Raw genomic sequence first — 26,940 nt, forward strand, 5'->3', positions numbered from 1 at the left:
ACCGGGGAGACGGCTGCTTCCGGCGTCAGCGGCGCTGCCGCTGTCTCCGCGTTATGGCTGCGTTGGGCTGGCAGGTGAGGGGGAACCGCGAGCAGGGGCTCCTGGCGGGTCGTAGAGGTCGGCGCACGCCGACCTGGTGCCGCACCCTGATCTGCGGTGCTCTCCGCTCCGTCAGTGCGGCTTTATCCCACTTTCCCCCCGCCGGCGCTGGGCCGACCCCGCGAGTGGACCCCAGACAGGGCGAGAGCGGGAGGCGGGAGCAGCGAGCGGGTGGACTTGACTGGCTGGCGGGGGCGCGGCGGCCGAGGGCGCGGGGGAGGCTTTGGGGCGGGCCGTGAAGGGCGGTTGAGTGCCTGGGGATGTGGGCCTCGTTCGTTACGCGCCAACCTGAACCCTGGAGAGTTCCGAAGTCAACGGGAATTCTGTGTAGTTTGCCTGCAGGTTACTGGGATTTCTTTTGTGGAATGAATGTAAGTAGTGAATCTGGAGACTTGTGTGAGGTCCAGATTTTTCAGGTGTGGGTACCAACTTGGACCCCCAGAGTTGGCACGGAAATTACGTTAAGTTAAAGACATTTGAGATTCAGCAGCTACAGAAAGAAGCCTTCTTGGAGCGGCCCTTATCGCGCTAAAAGCAGAACCTTCTGGGAGCGAGGGCGCCGCAGATCCTTTCTCCTCGGGAGCTTTACGGCCATGAAGGAAAAAAGAGAGGGAAGACCACGTGTATCTACATAAACAAACACTGTCACAGACTTTCTGGGCTCCCATTTGTTCGCCTAGGAGCCCACCACCCCTTTGCTCAAGTTAGCCCCTAACTCTAGCCAGTTAGGGAGCCAGCGCTTGTAGCCACCATATGCATATAAGTAAACTTTTTTTTTTCTGCCTGTTAATCTTTCAGTTAAATTTGCAGGCCCCCCACCCCAGGCACTGAAAAGGTGGAGGAAACCCGCCCCCCCATACTTCACCTGGTGGCCTGGAAACAGTTCTCCCCTGTCCCTCCTTCTCCCTGGCTCCTCAGTTACAGCAGCAATAGCTCATCTCTGTGCTCCTGCAGTTCTCTGTTCTCTGTACGCGAACGTCCTTCTCGGTAGGCTTTTTAAGTTCAGGTATGACTTTGCGGGTTGCTTATAAAAACTTATGTTTGTGTAGGACCAAGGCACTGAATACCCTGGCTCAGAAATCCCGAGGTGTCCATGACGTGGGAGTGGTGAGGAATTAATTCCCTTTGGGGGCTGTGTCTTGCAGGTCTCGGCTTGGCACCGCCTGATCCCCCTCACCTGGTCCCTTATTGCTAGGCAGACTGCTCAGCTTGGAGAGCAGAAGAGGACGACTGCTCTTTTGCTGCGTAAACTGACAACGGTCTCCAGCGGGGGGGGCCTCGGGGAGTCACCCTTTGTTGAACCCCAGAAGTGCGCACAAGAACCAGAGCACAGGACGGGGCTGACTCAGTGCCTCCTTGAGAAGCAGAGGACGGCTGTGGAGCGAGGGAAGATCGTCAGTTCCCTCCTGGACATGGGTTTCAGTGACGTCCATGTTAACGAACTGCTCAGTATACAGCCAGGTACCCACCCCCAGCAGTTGCTGGACATCATTTCAGAATTAATACTCCTGGGTCTGAATCCAGAGCCTGTGTGTGTGGCCTTCAAGAGAAGTCCTCAGTTACTGAAACTGCCTATCATGCAAATGAAGAAGCGCTCCAGTTACCTGCGAAAGCTGGGGCTTGGAGAAGGTATGAGAAGGTGTAGCTTTTATATATAGTGCTGAGGAGTCAGAGATGGGGAACGAATAGCCTGATGAGATGGATTCAGGGAGGTTTCTGGGGGAAAGGCCCTTGAGAGGAGAGTGTGATTTGGCTTGGGGGTGAGGAAGCAGAGTGAGCTCTGCAGAGGGCATCGCAGGAGGGAGGGGGACTGAGTGACCGACCGAGGCGCGTGTCTGGCGTGTTCACTGTAGGGGCTCTGGCATCTAGAACGGCGCTGGGCATGTGGTGTTGGTTTATGTGCATGTATGTGCCCTTTGATGCTCAAGTTGACTTGGGGTGGGCTTAGTGCTTTGTGTCTGTGTGATGGGAAGCCAGAGAGACTTACAGAGTTCCCTGTAGAGGCCTGGAGTCCAGTCAGGTGTCTCGATTTACTGTGGAATGTGAGATCTGCCCAGATCCCTGGGACACTGGTGGAGTGAAGGCAAAAGGAGCCACCATCCCCACCCCCACAGGATTCGCGCCCCGGGAGCCCTAGAAGTTCACTGGATCTCTTTACGGGCCTTCTGTGGGGTGGGGTGGGGGGGCTGTGAGTGTCTCCTAGGATCCCTGCCCGCTTTGACCAGAGGAATGCCACTCTTGTGTATTCTTGACTCTTGCTGGTAAAATATTGTCGGGGGTAGGGGAGGGGGAGAAAAGGTTTGGGAATTCAGATTTCAGAGGATCTTTACGGCCTCCTTCTCTAGAAGATGAGCAAAAGATAGTGGTGTGTGTTTCTCTTAACAGATTACCTATCGCAGTATAATCTAAAAAGCTAAACTTAGCACCTTACATGCAGTGGTTATATCAATAAATTAACAAGCTCAGCGTGGCCTTAAGCTGCAAAGATGAAGACTAAATTCCTGAAATTCATTCCTGACACGTTTTATCAAGACACTGACTGACTCTCCTGTTAGGAAGATTTTAATTAACAGTTTAAATAAGTGGTTCTAAGTTTCTAGGTACTAAACTTTACTCAGTTACCTGTAGGAAGACCATATGCCCTGATTTGCCTGGGAGAGTCTCAGTTTATACCAGTTATCCTAATGCAGTTACTAATAGGGACTCTGTCACTCAGAAGCGCCTTAGTGTGGATAAAATATATGGTCACCCACTAACCAGGAGATCATCAGTCTCTGTGGTTGTGCATCATGATTCTTGTTGTTATTATTACATTAATTATTATTGTGGAACGCCTTTTCATTGAGTTCAGGCTCCTAGGTCTTAAGAATGTTGGTTGTGAATATTTCAAGGACTATTTTATTATAGAAGGAAACATGAACCCAAAGCCCCGACATGGGGGAAGCTACTATCCCATCTTACTGTCTGAGCTTTCCCGTAAATCCCTGTGAAAGTCTTTTCTAGGTGAGAAGGGCAAGAGGAGACCTAGAATATGAAGTAGGTGCCTTTCAGCTGTGAGGCCAGAAATAGGCCTCTTGATACCAGGAGGGAGGGTTGGGGAGTCTGAGAAGTGAGAGGGAATCAGTGGGGAGATGCGTCATTCTGGCCCATCCCATTTCCACGACGCGTCTGGGAAGACATATCTGAAGCTGCCACTCCTTCTGTGGAGGAGAGGATCCTTGTTTGTTTTTTAAATTCTGGCTTGAATTGGGTGTGGTTGGCCACTTGGGCTTCTGGAATATTCTAAAATTATGTACTTGCCCTTTTTTACATTCTTCAGGGAAATTAAAGAGGGTGCTTTACTGTTGCCCTGAAATTTTCACCATGCGTCAGCGGGACATTGAGATCATCGTCGGGGTTCTCAAGGAGAAGTGCCTTTTCACGGTAAAGCAAGTCACCGAGATTTTGCACAGATGCCCCTGTGTTCTTCGGGAGGACCCTGGTGAACTGGAATACAAATTCCAGGTGAGGATGACTGATGGCGTGATTAGTAACAGCAAGTTTTCGAGTGTAGTCAGGGTTAGCTGACTTGCCGGGGCGAGTGGATGAGGTGAAAGGCTTAGACCCTCTTTGCTTGCACCAGCCAAAGAGAGTTCGGTGTTGGTTCTTTCACTTCTTTACTACAGGTAAAACCTCTTTTGCAACTTTTCTGCCATTAATAACGGATGACCCAGGCCTATTCTTAGAATCCTAATGAGGCCTCTGCTTAGAACACTTAATTTAAAAATAGCTAGAACCTTTCTATCTTTAGAATCTATTTTGCATGTTGATCTTAGAAACGTAATTGTGAAGGGTGTCCTAATTTTTTGGTAACAATTATGATGGCTTAGGTCAAATCCTAGATGTTTTCTGAATTTTTTGCCTATTTTTTCCATACTCATAGTTTTCCTTACCCCATGAAGAGAAATAGAACTTAATTTCTCCCTCCTGCCCTTTATTTTCTGCTGCATTTTTCTCGACATGAATTTGAAAATGCTTTGAAAGCCATCATGCAGGTGTCGGGATCATAGTGTTCTGCCGTCGCTAGTGAGGCAGGTCTCTCCGAGTGCTTTTGGACAGTTCAGTTCACTGTGCCTTAGGAGCCTACAAAGCTTTCTGCAGCTGCGCTTCCTAACCACGCTCTGTCTCCAGTATGCCTACTTCAGGATGGGGATTAACCATGTGGACGTGGTGAAGACCGACTTCCTGCAGTACTCCATGACCAAGACCAAGGAGAGGCACATGTTCCTGGAGCGCCTGGGCCGGTACCAGACCCCTGACAAGAAGGGGCAGACGCTGGTCCCCAACCCTTTACTCAAGGACATCCTCAGGGTGTCAGAAGCTGAGTTTCTGGCCAAGACAGCCTGTTCTTCAGCTGAGGAGTTTGAGGTTTTTAAGAAACTCTTGGCCCGGGAGGAGGAGGAGTCTGAGGGCCGTATGGCTGACGACGAAAGTCTGGAGGAGGAGGAGGAGGAGGAGGAGGAGCCAGAGGAAGGGGAGGAGCGGGAGCCGTGATGGACGGACTGGAGTGAAAAGAGCCCAGCGAGATCAAAGGGTATTTTAATTTTCTCAGAGCTTTTGGGAACTTCACTTGGATCTTCTCAGGTTATTTTTCATTCTCAAACTGGTCTTTTGATGAAAAATTAATTGGAAATCACCTGAGAAGTAGACTAAGAAGCAGATGCATTGGTTTGATCTGCTGTCAGGTCCTGGGGGGAGGGCCCTGCTCCGTACTGAATAAAAGGCCGACTTTGCGCCTCTAAGGTCGGGGGGCTCAACACCGCGACGTTTGGTCTTACTTTTTCTCTCCCATCTGTGTTGGTGACAGTCCCGTGACAGTGGGGGCTGTTTCTTCTGGTTCAGGAGTCATTTTACATCCTTCTCGTGACAAAGAGTTCTGAGAAGACAGTGAGCTTTTAGTATATCACAGCATTTTATTTTATGAAAACAAGGAGCAGGTTTTCCACAAAAATACTCAGGTTTTTAGTTCAAAAATATCTTATTGTTTCGTAATTGCAGTCATTGTACAGCAGAGTAAAAGGAGGTTGATTAGTGATGTATGGTTTTGCTCTGCACAGCTTCTTACCGCCAGCCCCACGTCGGGGCACTTTTTGCCTCTTTGAGAAGAGCGGGCCCTGACCCTGACCGCTGGCCCTGACCCTGACCGCTGGTGGAGTTTGCCTTCACACCAGCTCAGGCCCAGGGGCTTGCGTCCAGGCCTGACGTCTTTGGCGTCCGTGGAGTTCTGACCTGGAGCCAGGGCCGCAGGTCTGGGCTTGGTTTCATTTCAGGGAGCTCTCCGTGACACCAGAGGTGGTGGAAGGCCCCTTGGGGAGGCCAGTGGGTCTGAGGAGCGACCTGAAGAGTTGGGGTTGGGGAGTGGACTTGGATGTAAGCCAGGGGTCATCTCTGAGGTAGAGGTACAGCCCTGATGGCGTGAGCTCTGTGAGGGGTGGGGAGATGGGTGATTCCTAGAAGGTCCTGGAGATTCCTTTCTTGGGGGGAGCTGGCACAGGATTGATGCTGCAGAAGACATTTTTGGTGATGTGCCCAAAACTCAGGTCTTCACAGCATTTTAACAGCTACACATGAGACTCCCGGTGCTTGGCCTCGTTTTTCTCGCAGAGACCACGTAAGTCCTGTCAGCGGTTCTCACCTGGGGGTGATCTTGACACCAGGGAACACCTAGCAACATCTGGGGACATTTCCCATCGGGTTGTTAGGACCAGGAGGGTGTGCAGTTGGGGTCTAGTGGGTCGAGGCCCGGGCGGCTGCTAAACATCCTGCAGTCACAGCACAGGCCCACGACAGGGTGAGCCAGCCCGAAGATCAGCAGTGCCAAGGCTCGGACGCGGCTCTAAGGCCTCGTTTAGCGAAATGCGACTGTGCTGATTCGTGAGGACTTAAGATTTTAAATGGGCTTACATTTGTTTCTCTTTTATTTAAAAGTAAAGTACATAGCTGATTTTTTAAGAGAGTTCCTTTCTCCTCTGTACTGGGATGCTGTTGGTAGATTTGAGCTGTGTTTTACTGTGGGTAGATTGGAGCTGCATTTACTGAGGTGTAGATGCTTTTGCTTTCTCCAGGCTCATATTCGAGCATGACTGCAAAGAGAAAGACATTTTTTTGCAAAAGAACAGTAGCTCATTGAGTCCCTCCACACGTGAGTCCGACACCGGTGGCAGTCGTTGGGCAGTGGCAGGAGTTCCAGCGCAGGGAAGGTGCTGGAGGTTGGCTGACACCGGGTGGAGCCCTTGCCTGTTGGGGTGGCTGGTGGGTGAGCAGCAGGGTGGCACGGAGCGTTCCTCATTTGCACCCGTGTCGGTCCTCGTGCAGCGGGAAAAGGGAGGTTTTGTCTTCACTGTCTTTCTTGGCCGTGGGCAGAATTATTTGAAAGTACAGAGATTTCAGTTTCCATTTCCTCGTGTGTTCTGTGGCCTCCGGGTGGCGGCACCGTCCCGGGGACCTAGGGTGCTGCTCTTGTGTTCCCCAGGCGGGACTAACAGGATCTTAGATCTAAGCTCGGTGACGTGGTTAGTTGATCCAAGCTTTGATTAGCACAAGGCTGACTCGGCAACTCGGGATTGCTCCTTTCATTTCGACACAGAAATGTGTATGCCCCTGACAATTTTTTGATTCCACTTCTGCTAATTTTTTGGGGTGGACCTTGAGTATCTCCAAGGAAGACGTTAGAGTTTTAAGAAGGAGCCGTGTGGAAAAAAGCAGTGGCTCATTTGTAATGTTTCAAGGATGAATTATAATTCCTGTAGCATCAGGAAGTCTTTTACTAGATGTTTAACTTATAAAACATCAAAATGGGTTAATCATAAGAAAACGCAGCACCAAGCTCAGGAGGCAGCAGACTGTTCCTTGTAGAAACAAGGGCTTCCAAGCTGAAGACTGGAACGCGTTACATTTGCCTCGTGGCTGAGGGGCTTGAGGTCATTGACGTGGCGGTAGAGGGGTTCGTCTTCTTTCCAGTGATATCACTTGATCTTGCTGTTTGCTCATGACGCCGTAGCTTACACAGTTGCACAGTGACAGGTCCCAGTGCCACAGCAGAGTCAGCAGGACGTGTTTATGTATGTGGTTCTCTCGATTCTGCCAGTGTCAGAGCCCCTGCACTGCACTCAGCCGTCTTCTCCAGGTGGGCCTTGGAGACTGGGGACCTTCTGGAGCACCGTAGAGACTTCTCGAAATGACTCTTCCTCCTTGCTGAAAATGACAGAATGCATAATACACAGACATATGCACACAAAACTTTAATAAAAATAAAAAGCCTAAAATATAACTCTGTAAAAAAAATTTTTTTTATGGAAGATGAAAGGAAGAGCCCCTTTCTGTGGCTGTGATGCTGACTGGGGGCAGAGTCGGTGGGAGACGCACGGCGGCTTGAGTTCCGTCTGGCTCAGCTGCTCAGATGTTCAGCACACCGGACGTGGGGTTGGCTTGTCTGCTTTTCACCTCATTTGCAGGGAGAAGCGAGCACTGCTTAGAAGCGTGCTAGAGAGCAGGGGTGGCAGGATGACGCGGCGATCTGTGTGTGAAGGAGGAGCGTGTGGAACACGGTGCTTACTACCTGATAGCCCCCCCACACAGCGTTACCTGAGTGCTGGACTAAGAGAAACCTTCACCAGCGTCGCATTTAGGCTTGTGGGACGAGCCCTCACTGTACTTGGTAGAGGTGCTGCCTTGGCTTTCCAAGTGGGGTTTGAAACCCTTGAGGTTTCCGTGAAGCCCTTGAGGTCTTTGGTGCCTTGGTGGGACTTGTCATCCAGGGGATAGGCCAAAGCCTGTGACCTCAAAGACCAGGGGCTAACCCAGCGTGGCGCACGGGCCAACTCGGCCCTGCCTGTTCTTGTAAATAAAGTTTTATTGGAACCCAGCCACGCCTGGTGAGTCACACGTCTGTTGGCTGCATTTGTGCTGCAGCTGCAGAGCTGAGTCACTGCCACAGAGACCATAGGGTCCTCAAAGCCAGAAGTACTGTCTGACCTTTACAGCAAAGGTTGCAGGTGTCTGACTCCGTCTTAGTGTTACCGCTTCGGCCCTCCGAGTCAGCTGGTCCACGTGATGGAGCACTAAGCCTGCGAACGATCAGCGAGAATCATCTGCTGGCGGAGGAGGGCCGGGCGAAGCGCTTCCAGTGTGGCCTCATCGCTGCCCCGTCCTCCCAGCCCCACCGTCTCTGCTTCGGAAGCTGTTGATAGCAGTTCCTCCTCAATTCTGTTGCTGGCTCTCAAAGGGAGAATTCTTTCTCTGACCTCGGAATCTGAGAACTGGTTTCTGAAGGCTGCAGAAGCATTCCTGGCGGACAGCCTTGCCACCCAGGGCTAACGTGTGCGCCGTGGGTGCGCATTCACCGCGGTGCAGGCCGCCCCCTAGGAGACCGCAGCCTGGGGTATGTCAGATGTGGGTTCTGTCCCGGAGGTCTCCCTGGTTGTGGCTGGGCGAGGAGGTGGCTGGTGCTTGCCTGGCCTGGCCGTCTGTCTGCCAGAGGCCAGAGGAGAGAAGCCGCTCAGGGCACTGACTCCAGCCAGGACCTTGTTTCAATCCAATTTCAGACCTCGTCTTCCTGGGCTTTAGAAACTCGTGAGGTGGATGGAGCGTAACAAGAGCATCCTGATCCTTAGAAGAGAAAACAGACCGGGGCGTGAGGAGGAGGATAGTGGTAGCCGTTCCTCTTTACGGCGGCGGCTCCCAGGTTGCTGCCCCGGAGGACCCGAAGCGCTTGCCACATCAGAACTGTGAAGTTTGTTCCCTGTGACATGGCAGTGGGTGCTGGGGGGCAGGCTCGTGGAGGACTGACTATACCCCCCCAGTGTTGGGGACATGTGGGTAGCATTGCAGCTTAAATTTGAAATCTGCAGGCTGCAACCCCCCTCATTTGGTGACGCCTTGGATCTTTTCTCTGAAGGCATGGGCTGTCCCTGGCCTCTCTCGACTGAATGAATTCTTGCACTTTGTTCTTGGATGTGTGTGTTGTGTGAATGTTTCCTGCTTATTTGTGTTTTCTCCATTGTCTTAAGCATGGGTATCCTAAAAGCCAGTATTTGATAATTTAACAATTGAGGGTTTCTGATTTGTTTTTATAGAAATTGATTCATTGAACGAGGTTAAAAAAATATATATCATCTTTCAGATGACTTACTGCAATAGAAATGTTTCACACCCCAGTTATATCTGTGGGTGGTGAATTGCTTGCAGGCCTTGGAGTGCACGTTTTGGGTACATGGGGGTTGCGGGGGAGTGATGCCTTTGACTAGGTGGGACCTGAACGCAGAGACTTTTGATGGGAACTGAACGCCTGCCTGAGGTCACACGTTCTCGCTCACGTGCTGCTGCCCAACCTGTGGGTCCCAGCCTCCGCTTTCCCTGCTTGGTTGGTGAACATTCTGCTTTAGTGTCAGCCTATATCTGCGAAGCTCTTTTGCTTCTGGTTGTTTATAAAGGTCTCTGAGCAACATTTCTTTCTTCATCTCCTCAGCCATATAAAAAAATGTAGCCTGTTTGTGAAGCTGCTTGGGACCCAGGAGTCTCACTCCCCTCCTGCACCGCCAGGAAGATGGGCTTCTGGGCTCCTTTATGGAGCTCGAGTGGTGAGCTCTCCTGGGTCAGCCAGAATACCTCTTTCATTCCCAGTGCGTCACGTTGATAAGAAATTGTGTCAGGCTGTGGATGGGTCTCTGTGGCTTAGCCTAGGATCTTCCAAATTACCGTGAAGGTTTCCACAGAGTGTGCGTGTGAGGGGGTGGGAGTCACATGGGGCTCACTTGCCACAAGAGGTTGGGAAATGCTGGATTAAACAAGAATAGCGTTAGAAAGTTGTTTTCATTTCAGGGTTTCTGAATGCTTAGGATGCCTGTGTTCATTGGCACTCTCCCAGTGAGAGAGTCTCAGGACTTACCCAAAGTTATGTGATCAAGGCCGCACACCCTTTCTCAATGGACTTCCATTTACAGGGTCTGGAAAGCACTCCTAGAATTCCTCTGCCTTCTGGCATCCCAGGCCCCTCCCACTGTCCCCCCTCGCCTGCCCTCCCAGCAGCCCGTCAGTCCCACCTCCCTCTGGGTGCAGGTGGTCTTCGGCCTCTCTAAGAGCTCACCCGTCCCCTCCGTTGCCATTGCTGATGACCGGGGAAGGGGTTTCTCTGCCCATTGAGATAGAGTGGGATTCGATGTATCAGACCAAGTTTATGTCTATTGGGAGGCCTTCCTTAAGTAGTATTTTTCTCACCCATTTTAACCCCCTTAGGCAGTTCTGAAGCCTTCTGGTCTGAGCTTATGACACCGAGCACACACTGAGCTTTCTTCTCAGAGCTCCACAAGGAGACAGCAGCCCTCCCGAGGGCCGAGTGCTGGGGGGATGTCCCTCAGACTTCCCAGCAGCTCTGCTGGCTGTGGGAACGTACCTTAAGATCTCTTCAGTGTAGGACTGTTACTCTGTTTCCTGAAATAATTAGAGAAATGTGGTTTATTAAAAAGAAACTGTGTCCCTGTAACTCTGCGGCTGCCTCGGCCCAGGCTGCCTGCTGTGGTCCTGTCTTGTCTGTAGGTCACATGTGTTCCAGTTTGGGGAGCGTGGTAGTGAGACGCTGACACAGAGATGAGCGTTTGAGTCTGTGTGTGCCCACCTGGCTTGGGGTGGGAGTCGTGGAGTGATGAGGAAGGCTGCCTGGCTGGGTGTGAGTCATGGAGAGTGAAAGGGGGTGTGGAGGATGGGCGATGGGAGACAGGTGATGCGCTCGGGTAAGGCAGCAGGGTGGGTTTTTCCTGGACTCAGAAACGCAAGACCCAGTGCGTGTGGTGACTGGTCTATGGAGAATGTGACTGAGGTTTGGACTCTGTTGTCTGTACTCAGGCAGTGCATTATATAATAATTCTGTGACTACCTTGAACCCTTTGGGGAAAGAACCTGGGTGAGAGTGAATAAAAAGTAAATAGAGATTTACTGTATTTATATAATTGGACCCGTCAGTAACACTTCCCAATACTAGTGCCAGATGCTGTGTGAACGTGCATAACCAGAGTGACCCCCCAGCACCACCACTCAACCTCCCTCCAGCACCTGCCCTGTGACCTTCCCAGCACCCACCATGTAACCTCCCCAGCACCCACTCTGTGACCCCTACCAGCACCTACCAGGCCCAGCTATACCCATCTGTGTGTGCTCACACGTACACATATGGGCACACAGTTCCTTAATATAGCTGGGCTGCACATCTTGGCAACCTGGCTCAGCCATGGGCCTGTGGCATCCCACAGCCCCAGTCACCAGGGCCACCCTGGCCCTGTGACCCTGTGGCCACCTGCAGGGCACAGCACGGGACTCCTCCCTGGGACGCACCTGTCTGGGGTCCTGGCGCGCGTGCTCTCGCAGCTCTCTTTGAAACAGGTGTCTGGATGCACTTTGTAGACTCTTTTATACCTGCATCACAAGAAGGCTCTGTGAAGCCAGAAACTGAGCAGAATGTTGCCCAGCCCCTTCACCTAGGCTACACGAACCTCCAGGTAACTGTACAGGTGTCTGAGGAAGGGCTGTTATTTTCCTAATAAAACTTTACCTCCTGTGGATGTATTAAAATGTCCAACATAAAAATCATGTAATTAAAAAAAAATGACTTTATCAAGGTATAATTTACATAAAATAAGATACACTCATTTTAAGTGTACATTATGATGAGTGTTGACAAAGTGATATATAGTAAGAGATAAAGTGTGCTGGGACTCCCCTGGTGGTTCAGTGGTTAAGAATCTGTCTTGCAACGCAGGGGACGCCGGTTTGATCCCTGGTCGGGGAACTAAGATCCCGCATGCCGCAGGGCGACTAAGCCGGCGCGCTGCAACTACTGAGCCCACGTGCTGCAACTACAGAGCCCATGCGCTCTGGAGCCCGCGCGCCACGACTGGCGAGCCCACGTGCCGCCAGTAATGAATGAGCCCATGCACCACAACTAGAAAAAAGCCTATGCACTGCAGTGAAGAGCCTGCACGCCGCAACGAAAGACCCCGAGTGCCCCAACTAAGACCCAACGCAGCCAATAAATAAATAAATAAATAAATAAATATTTTTTAAAAAATGTGCTATTTCAAAGACATGTCTTGCTTGAGGCAGGCTACTTGGCTCCAAAGCCTTGAGACAATGTGACTGCACTCTTATGGGCAGTTGATGGAGAAGTTTGAGAAGCCTTGGAGATGCAGGCATTAGATGCGGGCAGTGTGGAACAGGAGACCTGACGCCTAGCCCTGCCTCCCACTTATTAACTAGTGTACTCTGAGCACGTCTCTGGAACTGAACCCTCCATTTTGTATGAAATGGGAATTGCTTATACTGCCTCTGTCACATGTTTGTAGAGGATAATGAGTGAGAAAGTGTTTGACTCTTGGTAAAGCTTTTTAAACGTCGGAGCTGTTTGAAAGAGATCCAGGGAGTTCAGTGGGTAAAACTCCAACTCGTGAGCTCAGTCGAGGAGAGTCCTTAGGGTCTAAAGCCTTAGCTAAGACTTCCATTGCCAACCATCAGGCAGTGAGAGGATCTGGAATTAACTTCCACATGTGAACAACTGGAGAACTGGACAAGATCCAGGAAGTAAGTCTTTTCAGATGTGAGAAAAAAGACAGTGCAAGACGGTGACCCAGAGAGAAGGGGAACAAGATGAGCTCTGTGATGGTCCTGGAATTCAGCCTGGAGGCACTTTTTTGGACTGTGTTGTGGGTTAGGGAGAATCCAAGCAGTGGCTACACTGAGTGGGCAAAACAGATTGGAGTTGGGGAGGCAGAGGAAGCTGAAATTTGTGGGTCAGTACGGAGAGGAGGGAGCTATGCAGAGGAAGAGCTCCAGAAATCTGGAGGGGGCGGTCCCCTTGAAAATTAAGCTATGTGTGCACAGGGTGAGTAAAGATGGGCAACGAGGAACTACTGAGGAGCTGCACAGTTCCCAGAGCCAGAGTGGAGAGATCTTGATTAATAGTAGGCTGTTCCAGAGAAATAGAAACCCCAGAAAGGAGAAAGGGCTTGCCTTAAAAGTGGGGCAGGATTAACCCCAGAATAGAGGCTATGCTAAAGCCACCCTAAAACAGGCCTCAAAAGGATCCATCTAAACTGCCTTGCAAAAAGCAAAAAACCAGAAGTAAAACAAAGGAACAGGACAAGGATGCCCACTCTCACCACTTCTATTCAACGTAGTATTGGAAATCCTAGGCACAGCAATCAGATAAGAAAAAGAAGTAAAAGGTATTTAAATTGGAAGGGAAGAGGTAAAACTGTCACTATTTGCAGATGGCAGATAACTCTATATAGAGAACACTGAGGTTGCCACACAAAAACTGTTAGAACTAGTAAGTAAGTTCAGCAAGGTAGCAGGATGCAAGATTAATATACAGAAATCTGTTGCACTTCTTTACACTAATAATGAAATATCAGAAAGAGAAAGTAAAAAAAAAAAAATCCTGCTTAAAATTACATTTTAAAAAAGCCCTAGGAATAAAGTTAACCAAGGAGGTGAAATACCTATATGCTGAAAACTAAAACATTGATTAAGGGAACTGAAGATGATTCAAAGACATGGAAAGATATCCCGTGCTCTTGGATTGGAAGAATTAATATTATTAAAATGGCTGTACTATCCAAAGCAATCTACAGATTTTAATGCAATCCTTATCAACACAGCTATGACATTTGTCACAGACCTAGAACAAATAGTCCTGAAGTTTATATGGAACCACAAAAGACCACAAATTGCCAAGCAATCCTGAGAAAAAGGAACAAAGCTGGAGGTATAACCCTTCCAGACTTCAGACTGTACTACCAAACTACGGTAATCGAAACAGTGTAGTATTGGCACAAAAACAGACATACAGATCAATGGAACAGAATAGAGAGCCCAGAAATAAACCCATACACCTATGGTCAATTAGTCTTTGAAAAGGAGGCAAGAATATACAATGGCGAAAAGACAGTCTCTTTAACAAGTGGTGTTGGGAAAGCTGGACAGTTAACATGTAAATCAGTGAAATTAGAACATTCCCACACACCACATACAAAAATAAACTCAGAAAGGTCTAAAGACCTAAACGTAAGATGTGACACCATAAAACCCCTAGAAGAGGACATAGGCAAAACGATCTTTCACATAAATTGTAGCAGTATTTTCTTAAATCAGTCTCCCAAGGCAAAAGAAATAAAAGCAAAAATAAACAAATGGGACCTAGTCAAACTTAAAAGCTTTTGCACGGCAAAGGAAACGATCAACAAAACAAAAAGACAACCTACGGAATGGGAGAAAATATTTGCAAACAATGTGACTAACAAGGGCTTAATTTCCAAAACATACAAACAGCTCATACAACTCAACAACAAAAAGACAAACAACCCAATCTAAAACTGGGCAGAAGACATAAATAAACATTTTCCCAAAGAGGACATACGGATGGCTAACAGGCACATGAAAACATGCTCAACATCGCTAATTATTAGAGAAATGCAAATCAGAACCACAATGAGGTATCACCTCACACCAATCAGAATTGCTATCATCAAAAAGTCTACAAATAGTAAACGCTGGAGAGGGTTTGGAAAAAAGGGAACCTTCATACACTGTTGGTGGGAATGTAAATTGGTGCAGCCACTTTGGAGAACAGTATGGAGGTTCCTTAAAATACTAAAAATAGAGTTACCACGTGATCTAGCAATCCCACTCCTGGGTATATATCCAGAAAAAAGGAAAACACTAATTCAAAAAGATACATGAACCCCAATGTTCATAGCAGCACTATTTATAATAGCCAAGACTTGGAAACAACCCAAGTGCCCATCGACAGACGACTGGCTTAAGAGGTTGTGGTACATATATACAACAGAATATTACTCAGCCATAAAAAAGAATGAAATATTCCCATCTGCAGCAACATGGATGGACCTAGGGAATATTATGCTTAGTGAAGTGTGAAAGACAAATACTATACGATATCATTTATATGTGGAATCTAAAAAATAATACAAATGCATCTATATACCAAACAGAAACAGACTCACAGACATAGAAAACTTATGGTTACCAAAGGGGAGAGGTGACAGGGGGAGGGATAAATTGGGAGTATGGGATTAACAGATACAAACTACTATACATAAAATAGATAAGCAACAGGGATTTACTGTATAGCACAGGAAATTATGCCCAATATCTTGTAATAACCTGTAGTGGAATGTAATCTGCAAAACAAACAAAAAACCAAACCAAAAAACCCAAAAAACTGAATCACTATGCTGTACACGTGAAACTAATGCAATATTGTAAAGCAACTTTACTTCAATAAAAAAATTAAAAACAAAAATAAAACAAAAACAGACATTCTTGAAAAGAATGCCAAAAAAAAAAAAATTCCAACAGTCTGTACCATAAAGTTTATAATGTCTAACATCCCAACAAAAAAATTACAAGAGTATCAGTCGTACAAAGAGTCAAGAAAATGTGGCCCATAAACAGGAAAAAAATCGAATAGAAAAACACCCAGAAATGAGAGCAATAACTGAAATAGCAGACATCTGTTATAAATTTGCTGTACACGTTCAGTGATGTAAAGGAAAATATAAACATAATGAGAGAAGTGGAGGCTCAAAGAAAGAACTAAATGGAACTTCTGGAGATGATAAAACACAATATCTGGGACTTCCCTGGTGGCGCAGTGGTTAAGAATCCGCCTGCCAATGCAGGGGACACAGGTTCAATCCCTGGTCTGGGAAGATCCCACATGCTGTGGAGCAGCTAAGCCCATATGCCAGAACTACTGAGCCTGCGCTCTAGAGCCCATGAGCCACAACTACTGAGCCCATGTGCCACAACTACTGAAGCCCGCACGCCTAGAGCCCATGCTCTGCGACGAGAAGCCACCGCAGTGAGAAGCCCATGCACCGCAACAAAGAGTAGCCCCGCTCGCCGCAACCAGAGAAAGCCTGTGCACGACAACGAAGACCCAGCACAGCCAAAACAAAACAAAACAAAAAGCCACAATATCTGAAATGAAAATTTTGCTGAATGGGATTAATGGTAGGTTAGACACTGCAGAAGAAAAGATCAGTGAAATTGAAGGCATAGCAATACAATCTATCCAAAACAAAGTAAAGAAAAAAGAGTGAAAAAAAGGAAAAGCGCCTCAGTGACCTGTGGGACAATATCAGTCTAATACGTGCTTAATTGGAGTCCCAAAAGAAGGAGAGAAATGGATGCATAGAAAAAGTGTTTGAAGAAGTAATGGCTAAAATTTTCCAAATTTGATGAAAGCTAAAACCACAGAGGTGAAGCTTAACAAACTCCAGAGAGTAAAGACACATGTACATAACCTACCAAAGCACATCATAATTAAATTTCCCAAAAAACAGTAATAAAGAGAAAACGTAAAAGCAAGCCACAGGTGATGGGGACCACGTTACATATAGGGGAACAAGAATAAGAGTGACTGAAGTTTTCCCATCTGAAACTGCAAGCCAGAAGACAAAGGAATGACCTCTTTGAAGTGCTGAAATTTGAAGAAACCACAATTATCAACCAAAACTTCTGTGTTCAGCAAATGTGTCTTTTGAAAATGAAGGTGAAATAAAAGCCTTTTCAGACAAACAGAAGCAAAGGGAATTCATCACCAGCAGACCTGCCCTATAAGAAATGTTACAGTGAGCTCTTTAGGCCAAGGTAAATGGTACCAGATGGAATCTTAGATCTGCACGAAGGCATGAAGAGCGCTGGAAACGGTAGACGTGTAAGTCCCTACAAAAGACTTTATACTCTCAACATTTTTAAAAAAGATAATTGTCTGTTGAGAGCAAAAGTAACACACGGTGTCGTTCATAGCATATGTGGAAGTAAAACGTCTGGCAGTGATAGAAAGGGGAAGTAGAAGCTTGCTGTTGCATGTCTTCCATGATACTGAAGTTGTGTTGTAATTCAAGGTATATTGTGATCAGCTGAAGATGCATATTTTAAATCCCAGAGCAGCCACTAAAGAAAATAAACCAAAGAAGTATATCAGTGAGCCAACAGTACAGGTAAAATAGAATCCTAAAAAATAATCCAAAAGTAGGCAGGAAAAGAGAAAGTAACAAAGATAAGATGGGACAGATAGAAAACAATATGTTAGATTTAAACCCAATCACATCAGTCATTTTATTAACATGTAAATGGTCTAAACACCCCAATAAAAACCAGAGATGTCAGACTGGATGTATGGCAAGACCCTCGCAAATGCTAAATACAAGGAAGTCCCTTTCAGATGCAACAGGTTGAAAGCACTGGGTGGAACGCTATGGGCACGTGCAGGGCTCTCCCAGTCAGGTACTTGGTGGTCGCCCCAGGCGCTGATGTAACTAACACAGTTGGAAGATGCAGGTGCAGGGGCTCTGGAGTGCCATTCCACAAAGTCCAAATTCAGGGGCCTGTAAACCTGGGTTCCCAAGTCCCAGTGCAGCTCAGTGCCTCTGGTGTGTCCCTGCTGCGTGTCACGCTGGCTTCATGTCCAGGCTCAAGTCAAGCCTTCTGTCTTGCCTTCCTACATCCCATCCCAGTGATCTTTAAACATGTCAGGTGTCACTTCAGCTCAGTGTCCTTCAGTAGCTCCCCACTTCCCAGAGGACACATGCAGGTCCTTCCATGGGTTTCCAAGGCCCACCCTCCACGCCCCCTCGCTCGCTCGGCTCCAGCCCTGCTGGCCTTCCTGCTCCTTAGACGGGCGGGCAGGCTCCTGATTTCAGGGCCTTGGCAACAGATACACTCTGACTGGGCCATTCTTCCCTCAGATATCTCCGCCCGCCCGTGTCTGGTCATGTCATCTTCTCCATGAGGCTTCCCCTGACACCCTGCCGAATGCTGCTGCCACCCCCTCCTGCGCCCCGGCCCTGGCTCTCCTGGCCCTGCGAATTCCTTTCTTCCATCCTCCTTTAGCGCTTGCCACCATTTAAAACACTGCAGGACAAACTCGTGCTTCTTGTGTACTGTGACTCCCTCAGCTAGAACGTCAGGACTCCCAGGGCAAGACTTTGGCCCGTTCGGCTCGCTGATGTGTGCCGAGTGTTCCGAACCACGCCTGGCACACGGGAGGTGCTCGTCCGTATTTGTGGACAAAGTAGGTTGTAAGTATGACCCATGGAGTCAAGAGTGTTAGCAAGAAAGGTGCTAAGAGGTGGGCTCGGCAGACTCCCTCCTCAGCCCGTCTTACAGATGGGGAAACTGAGGCATGAGTGCCTTGCCCAGGGCTGTGTCGGGAACTCACGGCAGAACCAAGACTCGAGGTCTCCTGTGCTGAGAAGGGGAGGGGCACGTCCTCTCCGCGTGCCCTGCCATCCCGGGAAGGAAGGCCCGAGGGCAGGAGCAGGGGATCCCGCCTCTAGGGGAAGGAAGGCCCAAGGGCAGGAGCAGGGGATCCCGCCTCTAGGGGAAGGAAGGCCCGAGGGCAGGAGCAGGGGATCCCGCCTCTAGGGGAAGGAAGGCCCGAGGGCAGGAGCAGGGGATCCCGCCTCTAGGGGAAGGAAGGCCCGAGGGCAGGAGCAGGGGTTCCCGCCTCTAGGGGAAGGAAGGCCCGAGGGCAGGAGCAGGGGATCCCGCCTCTAGGGGAAGGAAGGCCCGAGGGCAGGAGCAGGGGATCCCGCCTCTAGGGGAAGGAAGGCCCGAGGGCAGGAGCAGGGGTTCCCGCCTCTAGGGGAAGGAAGGCCCGAGGGCAGGAGCAGGGGATCCCGCCTCTAGGGGAAGGAAGGCCCGAGGGCAGGAGCAGGGGTTCCCGCCTCTAGGGGAAGGAAGGCCCGAGGGCAGGAGCAGGGGATCCCGCCTCTAGGGGAAGGAAGGCCCGAGGGCAGGAGCAGGGGATCCCGCCTCTAGGGGAAGGAAGGCCCGAGGGCAGGAGCAGGGGATCCCGCTTCTAGGCCTCATGTGGCTCTGCTCCCAGCTGCACAGCCTTAGGCAAGTTTTTCAGCCCTTTTGCCTCAGTTTCCTAACTTGTCGCATGGAGGGGGTGGGTGGTCAAAGCAAGCCCCTTCCATGCTGTGACTACTAGACCTCAGGGGCCTGTGCGGACAGGGCGGAAGCATCTGAGGGTCAGGAACGTGCTACACACGTGGTGAAGGCGGAGGGGAGGGACTTACACGTGGTGACAGATGCCTCCTTCCCAGACCGGAAAGGACTTTGTCTCCGAGAACAGCCGTGTGCAGGGCTGGGGCACCTTTCTGCAGGCTGCTGGCACAGAGAAAAGGGCCGTCGCTTACAAGGAGCTCGAGGCCATGGTTGCCCTCTTCCTGCAGCCACTGTAGGTCCGGGGTTCTGCCCAGCCACTTCCCAGGCTGGCGGCCCTGTCCCTGGGGCTGCTGAGCGACTGCGGGTGCTGCTCTGGGTGGGGGTCCTGGAAGCCTGCAGGCTGGCTTCCCTCGGGGCTGGTCGGAGGCTCTGGGTCTGGCAGGCTCAGGGCTGTGTGGCTCACGTGGGAACTTCTGTCCACGAGCCTCTCGTCCTCAGCCCGGAAGTCAGAGGCAGGCCCGTGGCCCTTTTCCCTCCCACCGCCTTGTTTGGTCCCCAGGCGAGAAGAGCCCCATCCTCCCCCCCTCCCTGTGGAGCAGCTGTCGCTGGGTCCCTGTGACTGTCCCAGACCCCCCAGTTATCTGGGCAGCACCTTTCACCCTGGCGCTTCGGGGCAGTGGGAGGCCTGGCGGCTCACTGCCTGCCAGCCTCCCTCCCTGGACGCTTGGAGGTCTGGGGCACCGTGGCCAGGCCCCTGTCCCGGCACCTCATGGCTGGAGGTCCTTGCGGCAAACCCCCCTGGGGCCAGTGGTCCCATCGGAGCCTGCCGTCACAAGCGTGTCGAGGCCAGGCCCCAGCCCCAGTGACCCCAGCAGGCGAGGGGAGCGGCCCCAAACTTACCAAGCTCACAGTGTCTGCCTTTGAACCCCGGGCTGCACTCACAGCTGCGGGCATCCTCACCAGGCACACAGGTGCCTCCGTTCTGACAGGGGTTTTCTGAACAGTTCCCAGGGGCACCTGTGAACGGCCACGAGCGGTTAGTCTCGGGGCCCCACGGGAAGGCCTGATAGCGTTCCCAGGTTGCTGCCTCTTGCTGCCCCCAACACCAGTGGGCCCTAGGGGTGGTCAGAGAGCAGAGGCAGAAGACTGGCCTCAGTGTGCTCAGCCCTGACCCCGTTACCTCGAGGGAGAGCGGGAGGGCTCTCGGTGCTGAGCCGTCGTCACAAGGCAGAGGAGCCTCGGCTCACAGCTTAGGTCATGGCTGCACTCTGGTCGCCTTTGGGAGAGACTGCCCGCTCTGCCCTGGCCTGTGCCCCCTGCCCCACACTTCTGCTGACTTTGCCCCGCTGCACAGGGCTTCTTCTACTTGGAACACAGAGGCCAACCCTAGAGAGCCCTCCTCATCCTCCAGCGCCTGTCCCCGAGCCGCCTGTGTGTCCCCAGCCCCAGCCCCAGGCAGCCTCTGTGCAGGACTCTGCTGGCGTCTGTGCCCCCTGGGCCGCTGTCTGCCTTCCGCACTGCGGGAGCTGGAGGCGGGTTGGTCAGTGGTGCTGCCTGGGAGGGGCAGACCTGTCCCTCCCCCCTTAGAGTCCACTGTCCTTTTTTTTTTTTTTTAAAGCTTTGCAAGATAGCTGGTTTCATTTTTAACTCTTAAAAAACTGAGAAACACAAAAGAATAAGAATCGTGCATATGCCACCACTTCCAATACCCCCTCCACACCTAATCCAGCCCTTCCCCCTTCCCCCCTCCTCGGCAACCACCTCGTGGGGGGAGGTTTATTAACATTTTGCCAATCTTGTTTAATCTATTTCCAGCTTTCCATCTGCCTTTCTTTCTCTAGTTGGAGAATTTCAAAGCAGTTCACAGAAACCACTTCACCTGTAAATATGTCAGCAAGTATCTAATACATAAAGACTTAAGAAATTTTCACATAAGCACAATACTATTATTACAAAATTAACAGTAGTTCCTTAATATCACAAGAAACTGCAGTCTGTGTTCAAATTTCCCTGATCATCTTTAAAAATGTCACTTACAGTTGGTCCCATCTAATTCAGATTCATAAAGATTCACATTGCCTTAGTTTGATGTATCTCAAGTCTCTTTTAATCTATAAATTTAACCTTCTTCCCCTCTGTGTTTATTGAAGAAATGAGGTCATTTGTCCCGTGGAATTTCCATCCTCTGGGTCTGACTGACGGCATTAACTCGCCCCCTCCCCATGTTTCCTGTTAACTGGTAGTAAGAGAAAGGGGCTTAATAGGATTCAGGTTCACATGGTCTTTGCTTTGGCTACACCAGGAGACATATGATGTCTCCACATTTGGTTTTCATGATGTGAGGATCGATCACTGGTTCAGTGTTGGCAGCCTGATTAATCCAGAGTAAAGTTCTCTTAGGCTCTGCACCTGATGGCTTGAGAAGTCATATAGATCCCTGATCTCTCACTAGGGTCAGGTCTAATGTGATCTGTCACTCCTCTGCCTTCACTAGCTGGGGAGACCCTCTGAAGACCTGCTCTCCTTCACCCACCCCTTGGTCACCCTAAAATACAGTCCATACAGGCAAGGCCAGGTAAATGCTCCATTCTTTTCATTTGTACACTTGCAGAGTGAGTTGGTCCCCCAGCAAGCTCTAAAGTTGACCAATACGTTGTTCTTTCTTTTTGACCATTGTTAAGACCTTGTGGACTTGTATATATTTGATGGGTTTCAGTCTGTTGCTGTCATTAGCTTTCTTCATGCTCAAATTATCCCATCTTTGGCCAGTGGGAGCCCCTTCAGGTTGGCTCCTGTGCCCTTTAGACACAATCCTAGTTGCTTTTGAAAGCTTGCTTGCTTTTTTACAAGTATGTCCTAGGCTTTTTTTTTTTTTAGGCCACACTGCACAGTTTGCAGAATCTTAGTTCCCCAGCCAGGGATTGAACACGGGCCCTTGGAAGTGAAAGGGCAGAGTTCTAACCACTGGACTCCCAGGGAATTCCCATGTCCTGGGCTTATTTTGTCCATGTTTTGCTTCAGCCTTGGAATCAGCCATTTCTCTGAAGACCCCAGTCTATATATTTATTTATTTATTTTTAAAAATATTTATTTATTTATTTGGCTGCTCTGGGTCTTAGTTGCAGCACACGGAATCTTCATTGCTGTGTGCAGGATCTTTAGTTGCGGCATGCAGGATCTTTTTTTAGTTGTGGCATGTGGGACCTAGTTCCCTGACCAGAGATCGAACCTGGGCCCCCTGCATTGGGAGCATAGAGTCTTAACCACTGGACCACCAGGGAACTCCCCCGCCGGTTCCCTTTAGTGGAGAATGGTGTCTAGAGTCCACAGTCTGGCTGATCAAGGTGCTCACTGTTACTGTGGTGTCAGTGCTCCAGGTCTTTTCAGGAGACAGAACTAGGAAGTTAGATTTAAAAAATAAAAATGAACAAATTATGAGTTCATTCCAGTATTTCCAGTTCAAATGAACAGAATTAAATAAAAATAAAATCAGCGGTTTTACTTAACTTCTTTGATTTTTATATTGTATCACTTTATGCTGAAAATCTTTGTGGCATTAACATAATTATTTTCTTTATCCCACAATGTACATGTAATAGTTTAGAAATGACATTAAGATCACTGAGTACAGCTTAAAATTTCTTGGCAATTCTTTTAATCCTTAGATTATATCCCACTAGATGTTAATAGTCAGAATGCTGTTTTATTTATTTATTTTGGCTGCGCCAGGTCTTAGTTGCAGCACGTGGGATCTTTAGTTGCTGCATGTGGACTTCTTAGTTGCGGCATGCAGACTTCTTAGCTGCGGCATGCATGTGGGATCTAATTCCCCAACCAGGGATTGAACCTGGGCCCCCTGCATTGGGAGCATGGAGTCTTACCCACTGGACCACCAGGGAAGTCCCTAGAATGCTGTTTTAAAAATCACTTGAAGTGATGCTTTTTTTCCCTGGGTGGTTATGCCATCGGCATGGTTAATAAGTTTCAGTTTGTTTTCAAATTTTAGGCATTGCTTTTTTTTTTTGGTGTCATTTAAAAAAACATTTTCTTATTTCTAAAGTCACATCTATAAAGGTACATTTAGAGATACCTATCCTCCCTCTCCATTCCCTTTACTTCTTCATTCTTGTTCTTTGCTTCATTATAGAGTTAATCATTTTTATTAGTTTTATTTATTTTTAAATATAAGAAAATAGATATATACATTCATATTTCCCTTCCCCACTTTCCTACACAAAAGAGATACCAGAAACACTGTCTGCACTTTACATTTTGGAAACAGCTTTACTGAGATATACTTTATACACAATTCAGCCATTTGAAGTGTACACTTCATAGATTTTTAGCATATCCACAGATATGTGCATCCGTCACCGTGGTCAATTTTAGAATGTTCTTATCACCTCAGAAAGAAACCCAGTACCCTTTAGCTCTCACCCCATATACCTCCACCCCCACTTCCAGTTTGAAGCAACCATTGATCTACTTTCTATCACTATAGGTTTCCCTATTCTGGACTTTCATATGAATGGAATCAGATTATGTGTTCTTTATGACCGGCTTCTCTCACTTAGCATAATGTTTTCAAGGTTCATCTATGTTGTAGCATTTATCAGTACTTTATTCCTTTTTGTGGTCCAATAATTTCCATCGTGTGAATATAACACATTTGTTCATCCATTCACCAGTTGTTTCCACCTTTCGGCAATTGTGAATAGTGCTGCAGTGACCATTTGTGTAAGTCCTTGTGTGGACATACGTTTTCATTTCTCTTGGGTGTGTAGCTAGGAGTGGAATTGCTGGGTCATATGGTAACTCCACGTTTAATTCTTCGAGGAACTGAAGCAGCTGCACGACTCTACATTCCCACCAGCAGTGTTTGAGGGTTCCAGTTTCTCCACATCCTCATCAGTGCTTGTGGTTATCTTGACTTTTTAATTCTAGCCATCCTGGTGTATGTGAAGAGGCATCTCACTGTGGTTTTGATTAGCATTTCCCTGATGACTAGTGATACCAAACATCTTCTCATGGGCTTGCTGCCATTTGTGTATCTTCCTTGGAGAAATGTCTATTCAGATCCTTTGCTTATTTCTTAATTGGGTTATTTGTCTTCCTCTTATTCAGCTTTAAGGGTTCTTTATATATTTTAGATTCAGATCCCTTTTCAAATATACGATTTGCAAATATTTTCTCCCATTTTATGGGTTGTCTTCTCACTTCCTTGATGACGTCTTTTGAAGCACAAAATGTTTTAAATTTTGATGAAGTCCAACTTACCTTTTTTTTTCTTTTGTTGCTCTTGCTTTTGGTGCCATATCTAAAAATCCTTTGGGACTTCCCTGGAGGTCCGGTGGTTAAGAATCTGCCTTCCAGGGGACGTGGGTTCGATCCCTGGTTGGGGAACTAAGATCTCACACGCTGCGGGGCAGTTAAGCCCATGCGCCTCAACTGCTGAGCCCACGGGCTCTCGAGCCTGCGCGCCACAACTAGAGAGAAGCCCGTGTGCCACAACAAAAGATCCCGCATGCCACAACTACGACCTGATGCAGCCAAAAATAAGTAAATAAATAAATATTTTTTAAAAAATCCTTTGTCAAGTCCAAGGTAATACAGATTTACCCATGTTTTCTTCTAAGAATTTTGTAGTTTTAGCTCTTACATTTAGGTCTTTGATCCATTTTTAATTAATTTTGTGTATGGTGTGAGGTAGGGGGTCCAACTTCATTCTTTTGTAGGTGGATATCCAGCTGTGCCAGCACCGTTTGCTGAAAAGACTCTTCTTTCCTCCACTGAATGGTCTTGGCACCCCTGTTGAAATCAGTTGACCACAGATGTATAGGTTTATTTCTGGACTCTTAATTCTATTCCACTGATTTATAAGTCTATCCTTGTGCCAGTATCTGGCACTGACTTGATTACCATTGCTTTGTACTAAGTTTTGACAAACGGGTATGTGAGTCTTCCTACTTTTTTAGGATGGTTTTTGCTATTCCGGGTCCCTTCCAATTCCATATGAATTTTAGACACTGTACATAACAATTGTCCAGAGACATTTTATGGTAACCTTACAGAACATGGAAGTGTGCAGGGGTGTTTAGAACCTGTGAGCCCACGTCAGCAATCCTTACCCTCTGTACTTGGGACACCAGCCTGCAGAGACTGTGACTGACATTTGTGCCATGCTCGGGCAGCTGGGACCCGAAACCTAGAGTTATATGCAGCAGCGGGGGTTTTACCGGGTCACCACTGTCTGTAGCCTCATTTTACAAAGCTGTCTCCACTGAATCCTGAGTTTATCGTGACAGACAGACAGACACACACACGAACACACGCACGAGTAAATAAAAAAAAAAGAGAAGGCCGTTTTGAACGGAGGTGGGGGACAAGGATGGGGGTGCACCCTGGGGCGGGGGCAATGGGCTCCTCCTATATGAAGGATAAATTACAGAATAGAGAGGTTTAAGTTCTGCCCCCACTTGTATGGGTGTCAAGGGGATAAGGCCAGCATAGTCCAAAAGCCCTCCTGGGGTGAGAAATCGGGGGAAACAGGAAGAATTTGACCAGCTTCTGCGTTCACTCCAAGTTCCCAGGATGGCAGGAATCTTGGGAATCCTCCAGGAGCGTCTCCTGGGTGCTTGAAGGAGCGGCCCTGACCTGGAGAGTTGCTTGCTGAGCAAATGCCAAATCAGGAGCATTAACTGTGCTCTTGGGGTGCCTGGGGCTTTCTGGGGATCATCCTTTCCTTGAGAAAGAAAAGTCTAACAGCTACCAGAGAGAAGGAGCAGATTATTCTAGAAGGAAACAAGAACAAGATTGACACCCAGTGACAGCACAGTTGATGACAGTGGACAAATGTTTGAAGAACTGAATGGGAGAGGAACTTTGAACCTCGAATTTTATACCTAGCTAAATTGTCCTTCAAATGTGAGGGCTAATAAGTGTATTTTCAGGCATATAGGGCCTCAGAAGTTTGGCCATGTAAAGTTCCAACATGTACTTTGTGGACCTTGGCAAGCTGATTGTAAACTTTTACAGAAATACAAAGAGTCAAGAAGAGCCAAGACACTGACGGGCAGCGAGAGGACTGGCCCTGTGGGACAGCGAGCCTTACCAAAGAGGCAGCCTCTAAAGTGGTCGGGCTCGGCCTGAGGAAGCCAGGCAGCGGAATGGAGGAGGGGGGCCACGACGAGGTGCTGACCGTGCCAGTTCTCGAGAGACACAAATCAGATCATAACAGTGCTCTTCACACCCGTCCTGCTGGCAGGGTCGCGAAACCTGACAAGATCAGATTCTGGAGAGACTGGGGGCCAACTCACTGCACCTCTTGACCGCTGCTGGACGGAGTCCAGACTGATACCCCACTTAGAAGGCAACTCACATTCTCTTGTCACTTGGGCATTCACACATCCTGAGCCCGCACACGTGCCAGGAGATGTGTACAGGAACACAGAGCAGCACTGCTGACAACAGCAGGCACAGCCCACGTGCCCTCCGAGCGAGTTCACCGACGGACTAGATGCTGGACAGTGAGAGTGAACAAGCACAGGATGCTGGGCGAAAACGCGGGTCTGGGGGCGGCACACAGCCCGATGCTGCCCGGTGAGGAAAGCCTGCGGCTGTTGGGACACCCACGCGGGCGGTGAACTCACTCCTCCCTCCCATCCAGCCTCTGGTGGAGCAGAGGGACGGCAGCACGAATTCAAGCTCGTGGTTCAACAGCAAGACACAGGTTACTGCTTGTGTTCTGTCTGGTTCGTGGGTGGCTTCCAGGTCTGAAGGCTGTTATTTTAGCAAAAGCTAACCAACCAGACTCACTAAGTAAAAGGGGGCCAG

General features: G+C 48.8%; 2 protein-coding genes across 10 annotated transcripts in view; one reads left to right on the forward strand and one right to left on the reverse strand.

Moving 5' to 3' along the window:
- The window catches only part of MTERF4 (mitochondrial transcription termination factor 4), a 49,558-nt gene continuing 22,618 nt past the window's right edge, over positions 1–26,940 (forward strand). Inside the window, exons 1-5 of one of the 5 annotated variants that reach the window (XM_068544081.1) lie at positions 1–74; positions 1,245–1,728; positions 3,419–3,603; positions 4,123–4,672; positions 11,888–12,149. In XM_068544081.1, coding sequence (XP_068400182.1) covers positions 54–74; positions 1,245–1,728; positions 3,419–3,603; positions 4,123–4,632 — 1,200 coding nt within the window. In that variant the 5' untranslated portion in view covers positions 1–53 and the 3' untranslated portion in view covers positions 4,633–4,672; positions 11,888–12,149. Of the gene's footprint in view, positions 75–1,244; positions 1,729–3,418; positions 3,604–4,122; positions 7,409–11,887; positions 12,150–26,940 lie in introns of those variants that run through there. The other 4 variants (XM_068544082.1, XM_068544080.1, XM_068544083.1 and 1 more) reach the window with 4 other exon arrangements.
- SNED1 (sushi, nidogen and EGF like domains 1) overlaps positions 7,476–26,940 on the reverse strand; it is an 88,917-nt gene continuing 69,452 nt past the window's right edge. For 4 of the 5 annotated variants that reach the window (XM_068544075.1, XM_068544076.1, XM_068544077.1 and 1 more), the window contains 5 exons: positions 20,008–20,124; positions 19,239–19,329; positions 11,464–11,544; positions 10,529–10,566; positions 7,476–8,745 (listed from right to left, as the gene is read on the reverse strand). In XM_068544075.1, the coding sequence (XP_068400176.1) occupies positions 10,530–10,566; positions 11,464–11,544; positions 19,239–19,329; positions 20,008–20,124 (326 nt within the window). In that variant the 3' untranslated portion in view covers positions 7,476–8,745; position 10,529. The remainder of the gene's footprint in view (positions 8,746–10,528; positions 10,567–11,463; positions 11,545–19,238; positions 19,330–20,007; positions 20,125–26,940) is intronic. The other variant, XM_068544074.1, reaches the window with a different exon arrangement.

This window comes from Eschrichtius robustus, chromosome 5 (genome assembly GCF_028021215.1).
Source record: "Eschrichtius robustus isolate mEscRob2 chromosome 5, mEscRob2.pri, whole genome shotgun sequence".
Classification (NCBI taxonomy): Eukaryota; Metazoa; Chordata; class Mammalia; order Artiodactyla; family Eschrichtiidae; genus Eschrichtius; species Eschrichtius robustus.